Source organism: Coregonus lavaretus (genome assembly GCF_964263955.1).
Source record: "Coregonus lavaretus genome assembly, chromosome: 39".
Classification (NCBI taxonomy): domain Eukaryota; kingdom Metazoa; phylum Chordata; class Actinopteri; order Salmoniformes; family Salmonidae; genus Coregonus; species Coregonus lavaretus.
Window position 1 is genome coordinate 21,412,124 of NC_140026.1, and position 14,611 is coordinate 21,426,734.

The window sequence follows — 14,611 nt, forward strand, 5'->3', positions numbered from 1 at the left end:
GTTACCTGTATTAATGGCACCTGTTTGAACTTGTTATCAGTATAAAAGACACCTGTCCACAACCTCAAACAGTCACACTCCAAACTCCACTATGGCCAAGACCAAAGAGCTGTCAAAGGACACCAGAAACAAAATTGTAGACCTGCACTAGGCTGGGAAGACTGAATCTGCAATAGGTAAGCAGCTTGGTTTGAAGAAATCAACTGTGGGAGCAATTATTAGGAAATGGAAGACATACAAGACCACTGATAATCTCCCTCGATCTGGGGCTCCACGCAAGATCTCACCCTGTGGGGTCAAAATGATCACAAGAACGGTGAGCAAAAATCCCAGAACCACACGGGGGGACCTAGTGAATGACCTGCAGAGAGCTGGGACCAAAGTAACAAAGCCTACCATCAGTAACACACTACGCCGCCAGGGACTCAAATCCTGCAGTGCCAGACGTGTCCCCTTGCTTAAGCCAGTACATGTACATGGTCTAAGGCACTGCATCGCAGTGCTAGCTGTGCCACTAGAGATCCTGGTTCGAATCCAGGCTCTGTCGTAGCCGGCCGCAACCGGGAGACCCATGGGGCGGCGCACAATTGGCCCAGCGTCGTCCAGGGTAGGGGAGGGAATGGCCGGCAGGGGATGTAGCTCAGTTGGTAGAGCATGGCGTTTGCAACGCCAGGGTTGTGGGTTCGATAAAATAATGTATGTGCTAACTGTAAGTCGCTCTGGATAAGAGCGTCTGCTAAATGACTAAAATGTAAATGTAAATGTAAAAAAATGTCCAGGCCCGTCTGAAGTTTGCTAGAGTGCATTTGGATGATCCAGAAGAGGATTGGGAGAATGTCATATGGTCAGATGAAACCAAAATAGAACTTTTTGGTAAAAACTCAACTCGTCGTGTTTGGAGGACAAAGAATGCTGAGTTGCATCCAAAGAACACCATACCTACTGTGAAGCATGGGGGTGGAAACATCATGCTTTGGGGCTGTTTTTCTGCAAAGGGACCAGGACGACTGATCCGTGTAAAGGAAAGAATGAATGGGGCCATGTATCGTGAGATTTTGAGTGAAAACCTCCTTCCATCAGCAAGGGCATTGAAGATGAAACGTGGCTGGGTCTTTCAGCATGACAATGATCCCAAACACACCGCCCGGGCAACGAAGGAGTGGCTTCGTAAGAAGCATTTCAAGGTCCTGGAGTGGCCTAGCCAGTCTCCAGATCTCAACCCCATAGAAAATCTTTGGAGGGAGTTGAAAGTCTGTGTTGCCCAGCGATAGCCCCAAAACATCACTGCTCTAGAGCAGAACTGCATGGAGGAATGGGCCAAAATACCAGCAACAGTGTGTGAAAACCTTGTGAAGACTTACAGAAAACGTTTGACCTGTGTCATTGCCAACAACGTGTATATACCAAAGTATTGAGAAACTTTTGTTATTGACCAAATACTTATTTTCCACCATAATTTGCAAATAAATTCATTAAAAATCCTACAATGTGATTTTCTGGATGTTTTTTCCTCATTTTGTCTGTCATAGTTGATGTGTACCTATGATGGAAATTACAGGCCTCTCTCATCTTTTTAAGTGGGAGAACTTGCACAATTGGTGGCTGACTAAATACTTTTTTCCCCCACTGTATACTATATATATATATATATATATATATATATATATATATATATATATATATATATATATATATATATATATATATATATATATAGTATATTTTCGTTTTAACTTCCCATCAGCCCACAGGCACCTGTTGCCATGGTGACTGACAGCTAGGGGTTCTGGGAGAGACTGACCAGGCTTTTCTACTGCTTACATCTGTTTACCTTCAATACAGGACTGGCTCCAGCAGCCTTCACAACATACCACTGAGTTCACAATAGTTAAACATGGGCTGTAATGCACCGTTACTTAATTCTTATCCAATAATAACTAGATAGGGTTGACAGTTTTCTTCTCCAAATTTTTTATCAATATGTTATGTTATTAATAAAAACATATACATGGTGTTCACTGTTATGTTTTATTTAAACTATACAAGACTGTGCAAAGCATTTCCCCTCGGAGGACATAATTATATTCTACAATATTCTATTCTATGCTATTCTGAAACATGGTATAATGGTTCATTAATAAATATCCCAATGTGTGTGCATATTACATAAGAATCCTACACCTGGTTGAGTTTGTGTCGGAGGTGTGTCTGTCTGTGTTGCTGTGACATGATGACCTTGCAGTGTTGAGTACCCATATAGGGTGTGTTTAGTCAACATAAAAGCAAAACAGTTGAAGTCGGAAGTTTACATACACTTAGGTTGGAGTCATTAAAACTCATTTTTCAACCACTCCACAAATGTCTTGTTAACAAACTATAGTTTTGGCAAGTCGGTTAGGACATCTACTTTGTGCATGACACAAGTCATTTTTCCAACAATTGTTTACAGACAGATTATTTCACTTATAATTCACTGTATCACAATTCCAGTGGGTCAGAAGTTTACATACACTAACTTGACTGTGCCTTTAAACAGCTTGGAAAATTCCAGAAAATGATGTAATGGCTTTAGAAGCTTCTGATAGGCTAATTGACATCATTTGAGTCAATTGGAGGTGTACCTATGGATGTATTTCAAGGCCTAACTTCAAACTCTGTGCCTCTTTGCTTGACATCATGGGAAAATCCAAAGAAATCAGCCAAGACCTCAGAAAAGAAATTGTAGACCTCCACAAGTCTGGTTCATCCTTGGGAGCAATTTCCAAACGCCTGAAGGTACCATGTTCATCTGTACAAACAATAGTATGCAAGTATAAACACCATGGGACCACGCAGCCGTCATACCGCTCAGGAAGGAGACGCGTTCTGTCTCCTAGAGATTAACATACTTTGGTGCGAAAAGTGCAAATCAATCCCAGAACAACAGCACAGGACCTTGTGAAGATGCTGGAGGAAACAGGTACAAAAGTATCTATATCCACAGTAAAACGAGTCCTATATCGACATAAAGCCACTGCCAGACTACGGTTTGCAACTGCACATGTCCTCTGGTCTGATGAAACAAAAATATAACTGTTTGGCCATAATGACCATCATTATGTTTGGAGGAAAAAGGGGGTGCCTTGCAAGCCGAAGAACACCATCCCAACAGTGAAGCACGGGGGTGGCAGCATCATGCTGTGGGGGTGCTTTGCTGCAGGAGGGACTGGTGCACTTCACAAAATAGATGGCATCATGAGGAAGGAAAATTATGTGGATATATTGAAGCAACATCTCAAGACATCAGTCAGGAAGTTAAAGCTTGGTCGCAAATGGGTCTTCCAATGACCCCAAGCATACTTCCAAAGTTGTGGCAAAATGGCTTAAGGACAACAAAGTCAAGGTATTGGCGTGGCCATCACAAAGCCCTGACCTCAATCCTATAGAAAATTTGTGGGCAGAACTGAAAAAGCGTGTGCGAGCAAGGAGGCCTACAAACCTGATTCGGTTACATCAGCTCTGTCAGGAGGAATGGGCCAAAATTCACCAACTTATTGTGGGAAGCTTGTGGAAAGCTACCCAAAACGTTTGACCCAAGTTAAACAATTTAAAGGCAATGCTACCAAATACTAATTGAGTGTATGTAAACTTCTGACCCACTGGGAATGTGATGAAAGAAATAAAAGCTTAAATAAATCATTCGCTCTACTATTATTCTGACATTTAACATTCTTAAAATAAAGTTGTGATCCTAACTGACCTAAGACAGGGAAGTTTTACTAGGATTAAATGTCAGGAATTGTGAAAAACTGAGTTTAAATGTATTTGGCTAAGGTGTATGTAAACTTCCGACTTCAACTCTATGTGAGTGTGCCCAGTGGTGTAAAGTAACTAAGTAAAAATACTTAAGTACTATTTAAGTAGTTTTTTGATGTATCTGTACTTTACTTTACTTCTTATATTTTTGACAACTTTTACTTTTACTCCACTACATTCCTAAAGAAAATATGTACTTTTTACTCCAATATATTTTCCCTGACACCCTAAAGTACTTGTTACATTTCAAATGCTTAGCAGGACAGGAAAATGGTACAATTCACACACTTATCAAGAGAGAAAATGTGGTCATCCCTACTGCCTCTGATCTGGCGGACTCTCACAACACAAATGCTTAGTTTGTAAATTATGTCTGAGTGTTGGAGTGTGGCCCTGCCTATCCGTAAATAAAATAAAACAAGGAAATTATGCCGTCTAGTTTGCTTAATATAAGGAATTTGAAATGATTCATACTTAAGTATGTTTTAGCAATTCCATTTACTTTTGATACTTAAGTACATTTAAAACCAAATACTTTTAGACTTTTACTCAAGTAGTATTTTACTGGGTAACTTTTGATTTTTACTTGAGTCATTTTCTATTAAGGTATCTTTACTTTTACTCAAGTATGACAATTGGGTACTTTTTCCGCAACTGTGTGTGTTTGTGTGTTTGTGTTTGTGTGTGTGTGTTAAAAAGGCCCTTACAGACCATGATTGACCTGCCAACGAACCAATCGCTTCTCCCGTGTGTCCTCTAATTACCTTGCTGGTGCCCGCATACTGGGCGTGGCTAATCTGATAAAGCGAGGGAAATGGACACATGGGAGCAAAGCTAGCAATAGGTCAGACGGAAAAAAGATGGTGGAAGTTTCTGAATCTAATGGTGGTAGAATCAAGAGGAATTAGAATATTGTCCAAAAGAATGGAAAATGAAGCACAGTAGAGTACAGCGATGAGAATGTCACTTCGTATCTTGTAGGAGTACGGTTTGTAAATGAGGAGCAGCTGATCTAATTACCTATCTTGAGGAATCCATTTGAGATATCCAAACTGGTGGAGAGAGTGCTGGGTAGAAGGCTGTGAGGATCATGAGAGGCGGGCTGGTTTGGATTTGTTGTGCTTCTGAGGATCAGAAGAAACGTGTGTTGCGTCTCACCCGATGTGATAAGTTTGAAGTGTCGTGTGTGTCTCTTAGGAACAGGGCACCCCTCAAGGGGGTTATATCTGGAGTCTGGTGGGAAGTAGATGTTGAAGAGTTAAAAATATTCCTGGAGTGATTGATGCACGCCGGATGAATCGTGTGGTGAATAAAGAAAAAGTGAAGTCTATCTGTTCTTTTGTTTTTTGATATGGAGTCTCTCCCTACTCAAGTGCAGTTAGGGTATATTAACTACAGAGTCAGAGCATTTATCCCAAGAACTATGCAGTGTGATCATTGTAAAGCTTTTGGTCATGTTTCAAGTGTTTGCAGAAGGGAGAAGCCGAGATGTCCAAGTTGTGGAAAATATCATTATGTGTTACAAAAGTGATGGAAATGTGACATGTTGCAATTGTGGTGGGAAGCATGAAGCCACGTCATTCGAATGCCCCACAAGGGTGAAAGAGAATGAGGTGGCCAAAGTCAGGGCTATCCAGAGCATATCATATGCAGCAGCTGTTAAAAGGGTTGAGGGTTTGAATGGGGCACTTGAAGAGTCCATGGTGGTGGATAGGCCTTCACTGCAGGCTGCAGGGGTTGCCTTTCGCCAGCAGGATCCTGACATATTAAAAGTTAAGAAGGTGGACATTGTGGCCTTTATAGCTATGGTAAAAATGGCACTGCCAAGGTGGAGAGAAGGTCCAGGAAGATATTAATCATTGTGGAAGCGATGGAGCGGTTCCTGGGGCTGAAAGATTTCTCGGCGAAGGAGTTACATGGAATATTGTCACAAGCCGTACCACCCTTTCAGGCCCTAGAGCCTGAGAAGGGAGATATTGAGAATTGAAAGAAGGAAGAAGGGGGAGTTTTGTTTTGTCAATGTACTATTTTTATTTGGTGGATTAAGGTTGTTTCCCTATCACGTATGGACTTTCTTTTTACCTTGTTTTGGTTTCAACCTGTCCAGTTGATGGCGGCAATACACCTTTTTGGGTTGTAGTCCACCATAAAACCCACAGAAGAAGAAGGAAAGCTAGCAATAAATAAGTGTTTGCTGTGTAAAATAATGTAAGTAGCCATATTTGAGAGTTGATAGTAAAGTCTGTTTGCAGGGATTGATGTTTGGACTCATTTATGTGCCTTTGTTTGCTAGGCTATTCATTTGTTAGCATGAACTGCTTAGCCTGCTAAATGTTTGTTAGCATGACCTGCCTAGCCTGCTAAATGTTTGTTAACATGACCTGCGTAGCCTGACCTGCCTAGCCTACTAAATGTTTGTTAGCGTGACCAGCCTAGCCTGCTAAATGTTTGTTAGCATGACCTGCCTACCCTGCTAAATGTTTGTAACCCACCGCAAATCATAATGATATGACTACATGGGGGCTGTTCAGTCTCATGCCTTTGTCTCACATTTAGGCCCTTATTGTGCAGATTTAGTGCATATTTTACTGGTATAATTGTATGCTACAATGACAGTGCCTTTCCCACATGTCGGTCATTTCCAGGCCCAGTGCTTGATCCTAGTCTTATAGCATACCTGGCTAATGCTAGTTTGAGGCCCTACCTGGGCCTGCTTACTATTTAACCATAATGTTTATTATGTGATTCAGGCACTGCAATATTATGCATGTTTTATCTTTATAGTGTGCAATTGAGAACATTATTTAGTTTAACTTGTGTGATACAGTAGTGTGCAATTATTTATATATGCCTAATTTCCTTGTGTTGAACTTTTCATGGTTAATTTAGATGTCCATTTCCCTATCCTCCTAGAAACCACACACCCTGTTGTAGAAGTACCAAAGTGAAATGGAGTGCCACACAGGTGACAATAAAACCGCTTTGTCCACACCTTTTGGCTCTGTTGCCTGACATCCCTGTGGCGCTTCACACATCCCTGAATCTAGTGTTTAGTAGAGGTCATCCAGACCCTTTCCGTTTTTTGTGTGTGATCGAGAGACCCACATTGTACAAAAAAAAGAACCTAAGTGTCACACTACATTTCACTTCACAGAATGGGCTTTACAACATTTCAACTGTAGCCTACATATGTAGAACATATTGGGAAAGAAAAATGGGCTGATGTTAAGTCATTGTCTTCAATTCTCCGAAGGGCATTTTCTTGATGTTCATCTTTTCTATTTTGACACCAACTATGACCAGGAAGAAAAATACAAAGATGCTGCAGTTATCTGATTCATATTATTTTTGAATATATGTACTAGTTTAATAGTGTTGTTTTTAGTATGATCTGTGGTATGGAACACGAACTGGGTGACCTACCAACCCATGTTAATCTCATCCCTGACCTGTAAGGAGGTCTCTGCTGGTCAAGGTCACTATAGGACAAATAAGGGCTCACATGTCCAAAATAAGGGTTGACATTATGTTTTGATGATCTTCCTGAAAGTAGAATGTTAGAGGGTTAGGCCAACTTTTAGAATGTGATATTCTAATTTGAGACATTCAGTTACATAGCATTATTTAAATATTCCCCATGTAATATTTATGGGGAGCTAACATGGCTGCTATAGAATGTTGTAGTGTCATTTAAATGCTCATAATGGAGAAACCGCATTGGCCCAACTCTACATTGCTCTGTAATAGCAGTTCTCTGTATGACTAGCAATTGTTATAATTATTGTAATAGCACAACGTCATTTAATTTCATTCGGGAAAGAAATACACAATTTAATATTTAATATTTCACTGGCAAACAGTTGCTATGTCTGTGTTTTGATCATATCACATCAACATTCCACAGCTGCAAAGTGGTAATAGGCTAGTCGCCATTTGCTCAGATGACATCAATTTTTCAAAGGCGTTCATATGAACCAGTCATTTCGTCAGATGTGGAAGAGACATCCCTCACCTGAGATAAGAAAGTGAAAGGAGGATGAGAACGAATAGATATATAAAGAGGCTACTTTTAGCTGGGTGGATATCAATTAGCCTATGGTAAAAGTTCATAATGGATCTCTAAAACGTGGATTATAAAATGTAAACAATTTATGTATTGAATTGATTTTTATACTTTTATAGAAACACGTTTTAAACAACAAAATATTAATTTTCAATCATACATGCAGAGACATGGGCTAGGCTACTGAAAATCGGTGTCAATAGGCTATAACCTGTGCGTAAATTCTACTCCATGCATCATAGGCTACTCATTGTTAGTGCGCATGAAAACATTTCATATCTTCTTATAAAAACGAGTAATGTTGACAATACCTCCCCTCCAAGTTGCTGAAACCCAGGCGGCATGCCTTTGACCGCGCGAGACACCAATTACAGTCCGTGACAGTTGTTCCGCTCCCGCACTCCCAAGTGGACACCACGTGAAAAACCTCACTTGGAATATGGACAATAAGCCTGGCACTTGTATTAAATGTTGACCGGTAAAGTCAAATCCAAGACAAGAACGGAAACACAAGCGAAATGCGACGAAATTGCAATAGTTCTAAAGTTTTAACTCGGCGTGTCCTCGCTTTGAAGTTTGTGGTGCGTCGGGGATCACCTTGGATAGAATGCATTGGCGCACATCTCCTGCTATTTTCTAAATGAGAGAGGGAGGGTGTGACGGGAAGGAGTTTCAGCCGTCCCCTACTCTTGGAGGCCTGTCACAGAGGTCGTCTTTTGCGGCGAGATGAAAGCAGAAAGCTGTCTTGACCTTATTCACCATTGGCTGAAGTTAAGAGGAGTGTTATCTGTACACAGAACGGCCACTGTTACTCCTAGGTTTGCACTGTGGCCCTTTCAGATTCCATAAGTGTCCTTAAACATTGGACATATGTAAGCATGTGAAAAAGGACCAATCGTGATGGATCATGCAATTGTTAAAAGCACTATAAAAAGTGCAATAAGCTAGTTGGTCTACTTTTTAAGTATTCCCTAACTCTTCTTCAACCTTATCATGTGACTTTTTGCACCACCAAAAATAATGGTTACAATTGGATGACATGCAATTGAAGAGGATATTTAATTTTATTGATTAGACTGATATCTGGCTACAGTGGCTGAAAAATGTCAATCTATAGAAAGGAACTGCCCAGATTTGTAGGCCATTGCTCTGCAGGGAATGACCTGCAAAGGCTGAACGCCTGTACCTTTGGAGATATCATGGAACTCAAGCCAATGTCCACCACCACCAATCTGGACCTATGACTCAACACTTCTTCTGGACAGCCTGGGGCTTGTCTGCATTGCACTGGCTCCCATTGTCTGTCTTTTCTGCGGTCATAAATTCCTTTGCTATTTTAGAACACATGCCAAAGGGATCATGCTCGCCACCAGTACACTGCAGCTAGCTCACCCCATCCACTACAAACCCTCCCCTATTCCACAAAAAAAAAAATATTCCCAAGGCAACAGGTGGGCCCTAAATTCGGAACATACCACTTGGGTCGGTGACTTAGGAGTAGCCGGGGAATTGGGGACAGCAAGCAGGTGTGGATTAGGAGGTGTGTCTCAGTAGGGGTGGTGAGGGGCAATGTAGGACCTGCCAAAAACACAATGGAAAAATGTCTGGTCTAGATCTCTCAATCCAACTTGCTCTCTCCCTCACCCCCTGTGAACACATCCCCATCTCATGCCACTCTCCCTTCCTCCCCTCCTCACCCCTCCCCTCCCTCCATTCATCCCTCCTTCTCTCCCTTTATCTACTCTGATCTAAGGCACAGATTGAGAAAGAGGGGCTGAACCTGACACCACCTTCCAAAGCCAGGGCCCCAGGCCAGTGAGTCATGTGTATGACCCACACTAAATGAGGAAGAAACTCTATACCAGGAGAACAGTGGCTTAAGGCCTCCAAAGCACCAGATCACACAGCATGGGGCTATAGGCAGGGACAGACACACCAATATATAATACACAGTGATCCCTGTTAAAACCAGCTGAACTAGCCCAAACAAAGAGAAAGTTGTGAGTGTCGAAAATATATACAATAGTTTTTTTTAATTTTTTATTTTTTATTACATTTTAGTCATTTTAGCAGACGCTCTTATCCAGAGTGACTTACAGTTAGTGAGTGCATACATTTTCATACATATAGGGGGAGTATGCAGACACATACACACATCAGTGCAAAATGTGTAAATCGGGAGGTGCCGGAAACAAAAAGTGAGCGTGAGAGGGGGGTGACCTGGGGCGCTCTGAGGTACAGGAAAATCACCTTCATTCTAAAGCATTGTATGCATTACATCGCATTTGCGTAGTGGTCTAGACTAGAGCAGTAGAGTAGATGCGCTTGCATACATTTTTTTGGGCCTTTTATGAACGCATTTCATGCAATTCTATGTAATTTTACATGACTGGAGACTTTAGCAGAATATTTTTTAATACCGCACAAATTATTTAAATGTCAGGCTATTTTGACACTGACAAACTGAGAATGTGAGATCATTAAAAACGACCTCGTCTTGAATCCATCAATAGCCTAGGCCTAGGTGTGTGGCTGAAACACACATATTGTACAATATGAGGAGGAAATTATAGTCCTAAAATTAATCAATGACTAACCCAATGGTGCACAGCTCACTCACCGGCGATGGCCGATGTGCTCGTGCCAAAAGCCTATCTCTCTCGGTTTAGTTTGTAAAAAGAATGCTGTTCACTCAATAGGCCTAATTGGAAGTTGATAAAATATTTTCGTAACCTACAGAGAAGTCTTTCTGTTTCAGCAGGAGCCATTTGCTTTCCAACCTGTGCTATCCCATGATTGTTTTTGAAATATTGCGAAAGGCCTGTTTTGGCTGTATGCTGTTCACTGACAGATTTGCCACATGGTCCAGACTGTAGGCCAGGGTTCTTCAATTCTGGTCCTGGAGGGCCGAAACATTTCTGTTTTTTATTTCTACCTGGTAGTTAATTGCACTCACCTGGTGTCCCAGGTCTGAATTAGCCCCTGATTAGAAGGAGAGGATGAAAAACAGAAGTGTTTCGGCCCTCCAGGACCGGAATTGAAGAACCCTGCTGTAGGCAATGCCTTGTGATTGGGCTACACACAATCCAAGCTATGCTATAAAAAAAAAAGCTATTGATCCTCGGTGGCTAAATTACAGTGGGGGAAAAAAGTATTTAGTCAGCCACCAATTGTGCAAGTTTTCCCACTTAAAAAGATGAGAGAGGCCTGTAATTTTCATCATAGGTACACGTCAACTATGACAGACAAATTGAGAGAAAAAAAATCAAGAAAATCACATTGTAGGATTTGTAATGAATTTATTTGCAAATTATGGTGGAAAATAAGTATTTGGTCACCTACAAACAAGCAAGATTTCTGGCTCTCACAGACCTGTAACTTATTCTTTAAGAGGCTCCTCTGTCCTCCACTCGTTACCTGTATTAATGGCACCTGTTTGAACTTGTTATCAGTATAAAATACACCTGTCCACAACCTCAAACAGTCACACTCCAAACTCCACTATGACCAAGACCAAAGAGCTGTCAAAGGACACCAGAAACAAAATTGTAGACCTGCACCAGGCTGGGAAGACTGAATCTGCAATAGGTAAGCAGCTTGGTTTGAATAAATCAACTGTGGGAGCAATTATTAGGAAATGGAAGACATACAAGACCACTGATAATCTCCCTCGATATGGGGCTCCACGCAAGATCTCACCCGTGGGGTCAAAATGATCACAAGAACAGTGAGTATACATCCCAGAACCACACGGGGGGACCTAGTGAATGACCTGCAGAGAGCTGGGACCAAAGTAACAAAGCCTACCATCAGTAACACACTACGCCGCCAGGGACTCAAATCCTGCAGTGCCAGACGTGTCCCCATGCTTAAGCCAGTACATGTCCAGGCCCGTCTGAAGTTTGCTAGAGTGCATTTGGATGATCCAGAAGAAGATTGGGAGAATGTCATATGGTCAGATTAAACCAAAATAGAATTTTTTGGTAAAAACTCAACTCGTCGTGTTTGGAGGACAAAGAATGCTGAGTTGCATCCAAAGAACACCATACCTACTGTGAAGCATGGGGGTGGAAACATCATGCTTTGGGGCTGTTTTTCTGCAAAGGGACCAGGACGACTGATCCGTGTACAGGAAAGAATGAATGCGGCCATGTATCGTGAGATTTTGAGTGAAAACCTCCTTCCAGCAGCAAGGGCATTGAAGATGAAACGTGGCTGGGTCTTTCAGCATGACAATGATCCCAAACACACCGCCCGGGCAACGAAGGAGTGGCTTCGTAAGAAGCATTTCAAGGTCCTGGAGTGGCCTAGCCAGTCTCCAGATCTCAACCCCATAGAAAATCTTTGGAGGGAGTTGAAAGTCCGTGTTGCCCAGCGACAGCCCCAAAACATCACTGCTCTAGAGGAGATCTGCATGGAGGAATGGGCCAAAATACCAGCAACAGTGTGTGAAAACCTTGTGAAGACTTACATAAAACGTTTGACCTGTGTCATTGCCAACAAAGGGTATATAACAAAGTATTGTGAAACTTTTGTTATTGACCAAATACTTATTTTCCACCATAATTTGCAAATAAATTCATTAAAAATCCTACAATGTGATTTTCTGGGAAAAAAATTCTTCTCATTTTGTCTGTCATAGTTGACGTGTACCTATGATGAAAATTACAGGCCTCTCATCTTTTTAAGTGGGAGAACTTGCACAATTGGTGGCTGACTAAATACTTTTTTCCCCACTGTATAGGCCTATTCCTGGTGTAGTATTCTGAATTATTTAATTTATTTCTGAACATATGGCAGTAATTCTATAACTTTGGCAAATGTATTTCAATTTATCAGGGGTGCTGCAGCACCACCAGCACCCTTCCCATGGTTATGATTCTATAAGAAATAAAAGATGAAGTACAACTCTGGAGAGATGGTAGTTGCAGGCTCATGTCTATCAGAGCAGAGAGAGGGAAAGAGATAATAGAAAGTGATTCTGGTTCTGAGAGAGATACAGGCACGCTTCTCTCTCGCACCACATCAACTGCCACAAGTTGGTCTCTAGGCTACAATGTTGCGCAAATCATAAACCCGGGCTGGCCCAAGCCCAATCAATTCTTAGAATATCAGGCGGGGGCTGAAAACCTACGTTTTCACATTAGGCTACGTTTTTTTAGGGGGCAGGAGAATTACAGAGGCGGCCACTCAAATTAACTATGATCGCTTTTGTTCAAATGTTCCCATTGCAAACAGTGAAAATTATGTTTCATGCCACGAGAGGTACCGGATCCAGGCAAATAAACTACCGGTCAAAAGTTTTAGAACATCTACACATTCAAGGGTTTCTATTGATTTTGTACTATTTTCAACATTGTAGAATAATAGTGAAGACATCAAAACTATGAAAGAACACATATGGAATCATGTAGTAATCAAAAAAGTGTTAAACAAATCTAAATATATTTTATATTTGAGAATCTTCAAATAGCCACCCTTTGCCTTGATGACAGCTTTGCACACTCTTGGCATTCTCTCAACCAGCTTCACCTGGAATGTTTTTCCAACAGTCTTGAAGGAGTTCCCACATATGCTGAGCACTTGTTGGCTGCTTTTCCTTCACTCTGTCATCCGACTCATCCTAAACCATCTCAATTGGGTTGAAGTCGGGGGATTGTGGAGGCCAGGTCATCTGATGCAACACTCCATCAAACCAAATCAAATGTTATTTGTCACATGCGCCGAATACAACAGGTGTATTCTGGGTATCAATTTGATTAGATGTTCAGGAGTCTTATGGCTTGGGGGTAGAAGCTGTTTAGAAGCCTCTTGGACCTAGACTTGGTGCTCTGGTACCGCATGCCGTGCGGTAGCAGAGACAACAGTCTATGACTAGGCTGGCTGGAGTATTTGACAATTTTTAGGGCCTTCCTCTGACACCGCCTGGTATAGAGGTCCTGGATGGCAGGAAGCTTGGCCCCAGTGATGTACTGGGCCGTACGCACTACCATCTGTAGTGCCTTGCGGTCGGAGGCCGAGCAGTTGCCATACCAGGCAGTGATGCAACCAGTCAGGATGCTCTCGATGGTGCATTTTGAGGATCTGAGGACCCATGCCAAATCTTTTCAGTCTCCTTAGGGGGTTTTGTCGTGCTCTCTTCACGACTGTCTTGGTGTGCTTGGACCATGTTAGTTTGTTGGTGATGTGGACACCAAGGAACTTGAAGCTCTCAACCTGCTCCACTACAGCCCCGTCGATGAGAATGGGGCCGTGCTCGGTCCACTTCCTTTTCCTGTAGTCCACAATCATCTCCTTTGTCTTGATCACGTTGAGGGAGAGGTTGTTGTCCTGGCACCAGACGGCCAGGTCTCTGACCTCCTCCCTATAGGCTGTCTCGTCGTTGTTGGTGATCAGGCCTACCACTGTTGTGTCATCGGCAAACTTAATGATGGTGTTGGAGTTGTGCCTGGCCATGCAGTCATGAGTGAACAGGGAGTACAGGAGGGGACTGAACATGCACCCCAGAGGGGCCCCCGTGTTGAGGATCAGCGTGGCGGATGTGTTGTTACCTACCCTTACCACCTGGGGGCGGCCCGTCAGGAAGTCCAGGCTCCAGTTGTAGAGGGAGGTGTTTAGTCCCAGGGTCCTTAGCTTAGTGATGAGCTTTGAGGGCACTATGGTGTTGAACACTGAACTGTAGTCAATGAATAGCATTCTCACATACGTGTTCCTTTTGTCCAGGTGTGAAAGGGCAGTGTGGAGCACAATAGA

The 14,611-nt window shown here is 42.2% G+C and overlaps 1 protein-coding gene across 1 annotated transcript in view; it reads right to left on the bottom strand.

Annotated features, from left to right (window-relative positions):
* Positions 1 to 8,202, bottom strand: part of LOC311113211 (solute carrier family 2, facilitated glucose transporter member 4-like) — a gene marked incomplete at both ends in the record, with an annotated part of 30,754 nt that extends 22,552 nt beyond the window's left edge. The window contains one exon of the mRNA XM_084156407.1: positions 8,170 to 8,202. Coding sequence (XP_084012533.1) covers positions 8,170 to 8,202 — 33 coding nt within the window. The remainder of the gene's footprint in view (positions 1 to 8,169) is intronic.
* Between the last annotated feature and the right edge of the window lie 6,409 nt (positions 8,203 to 14,611).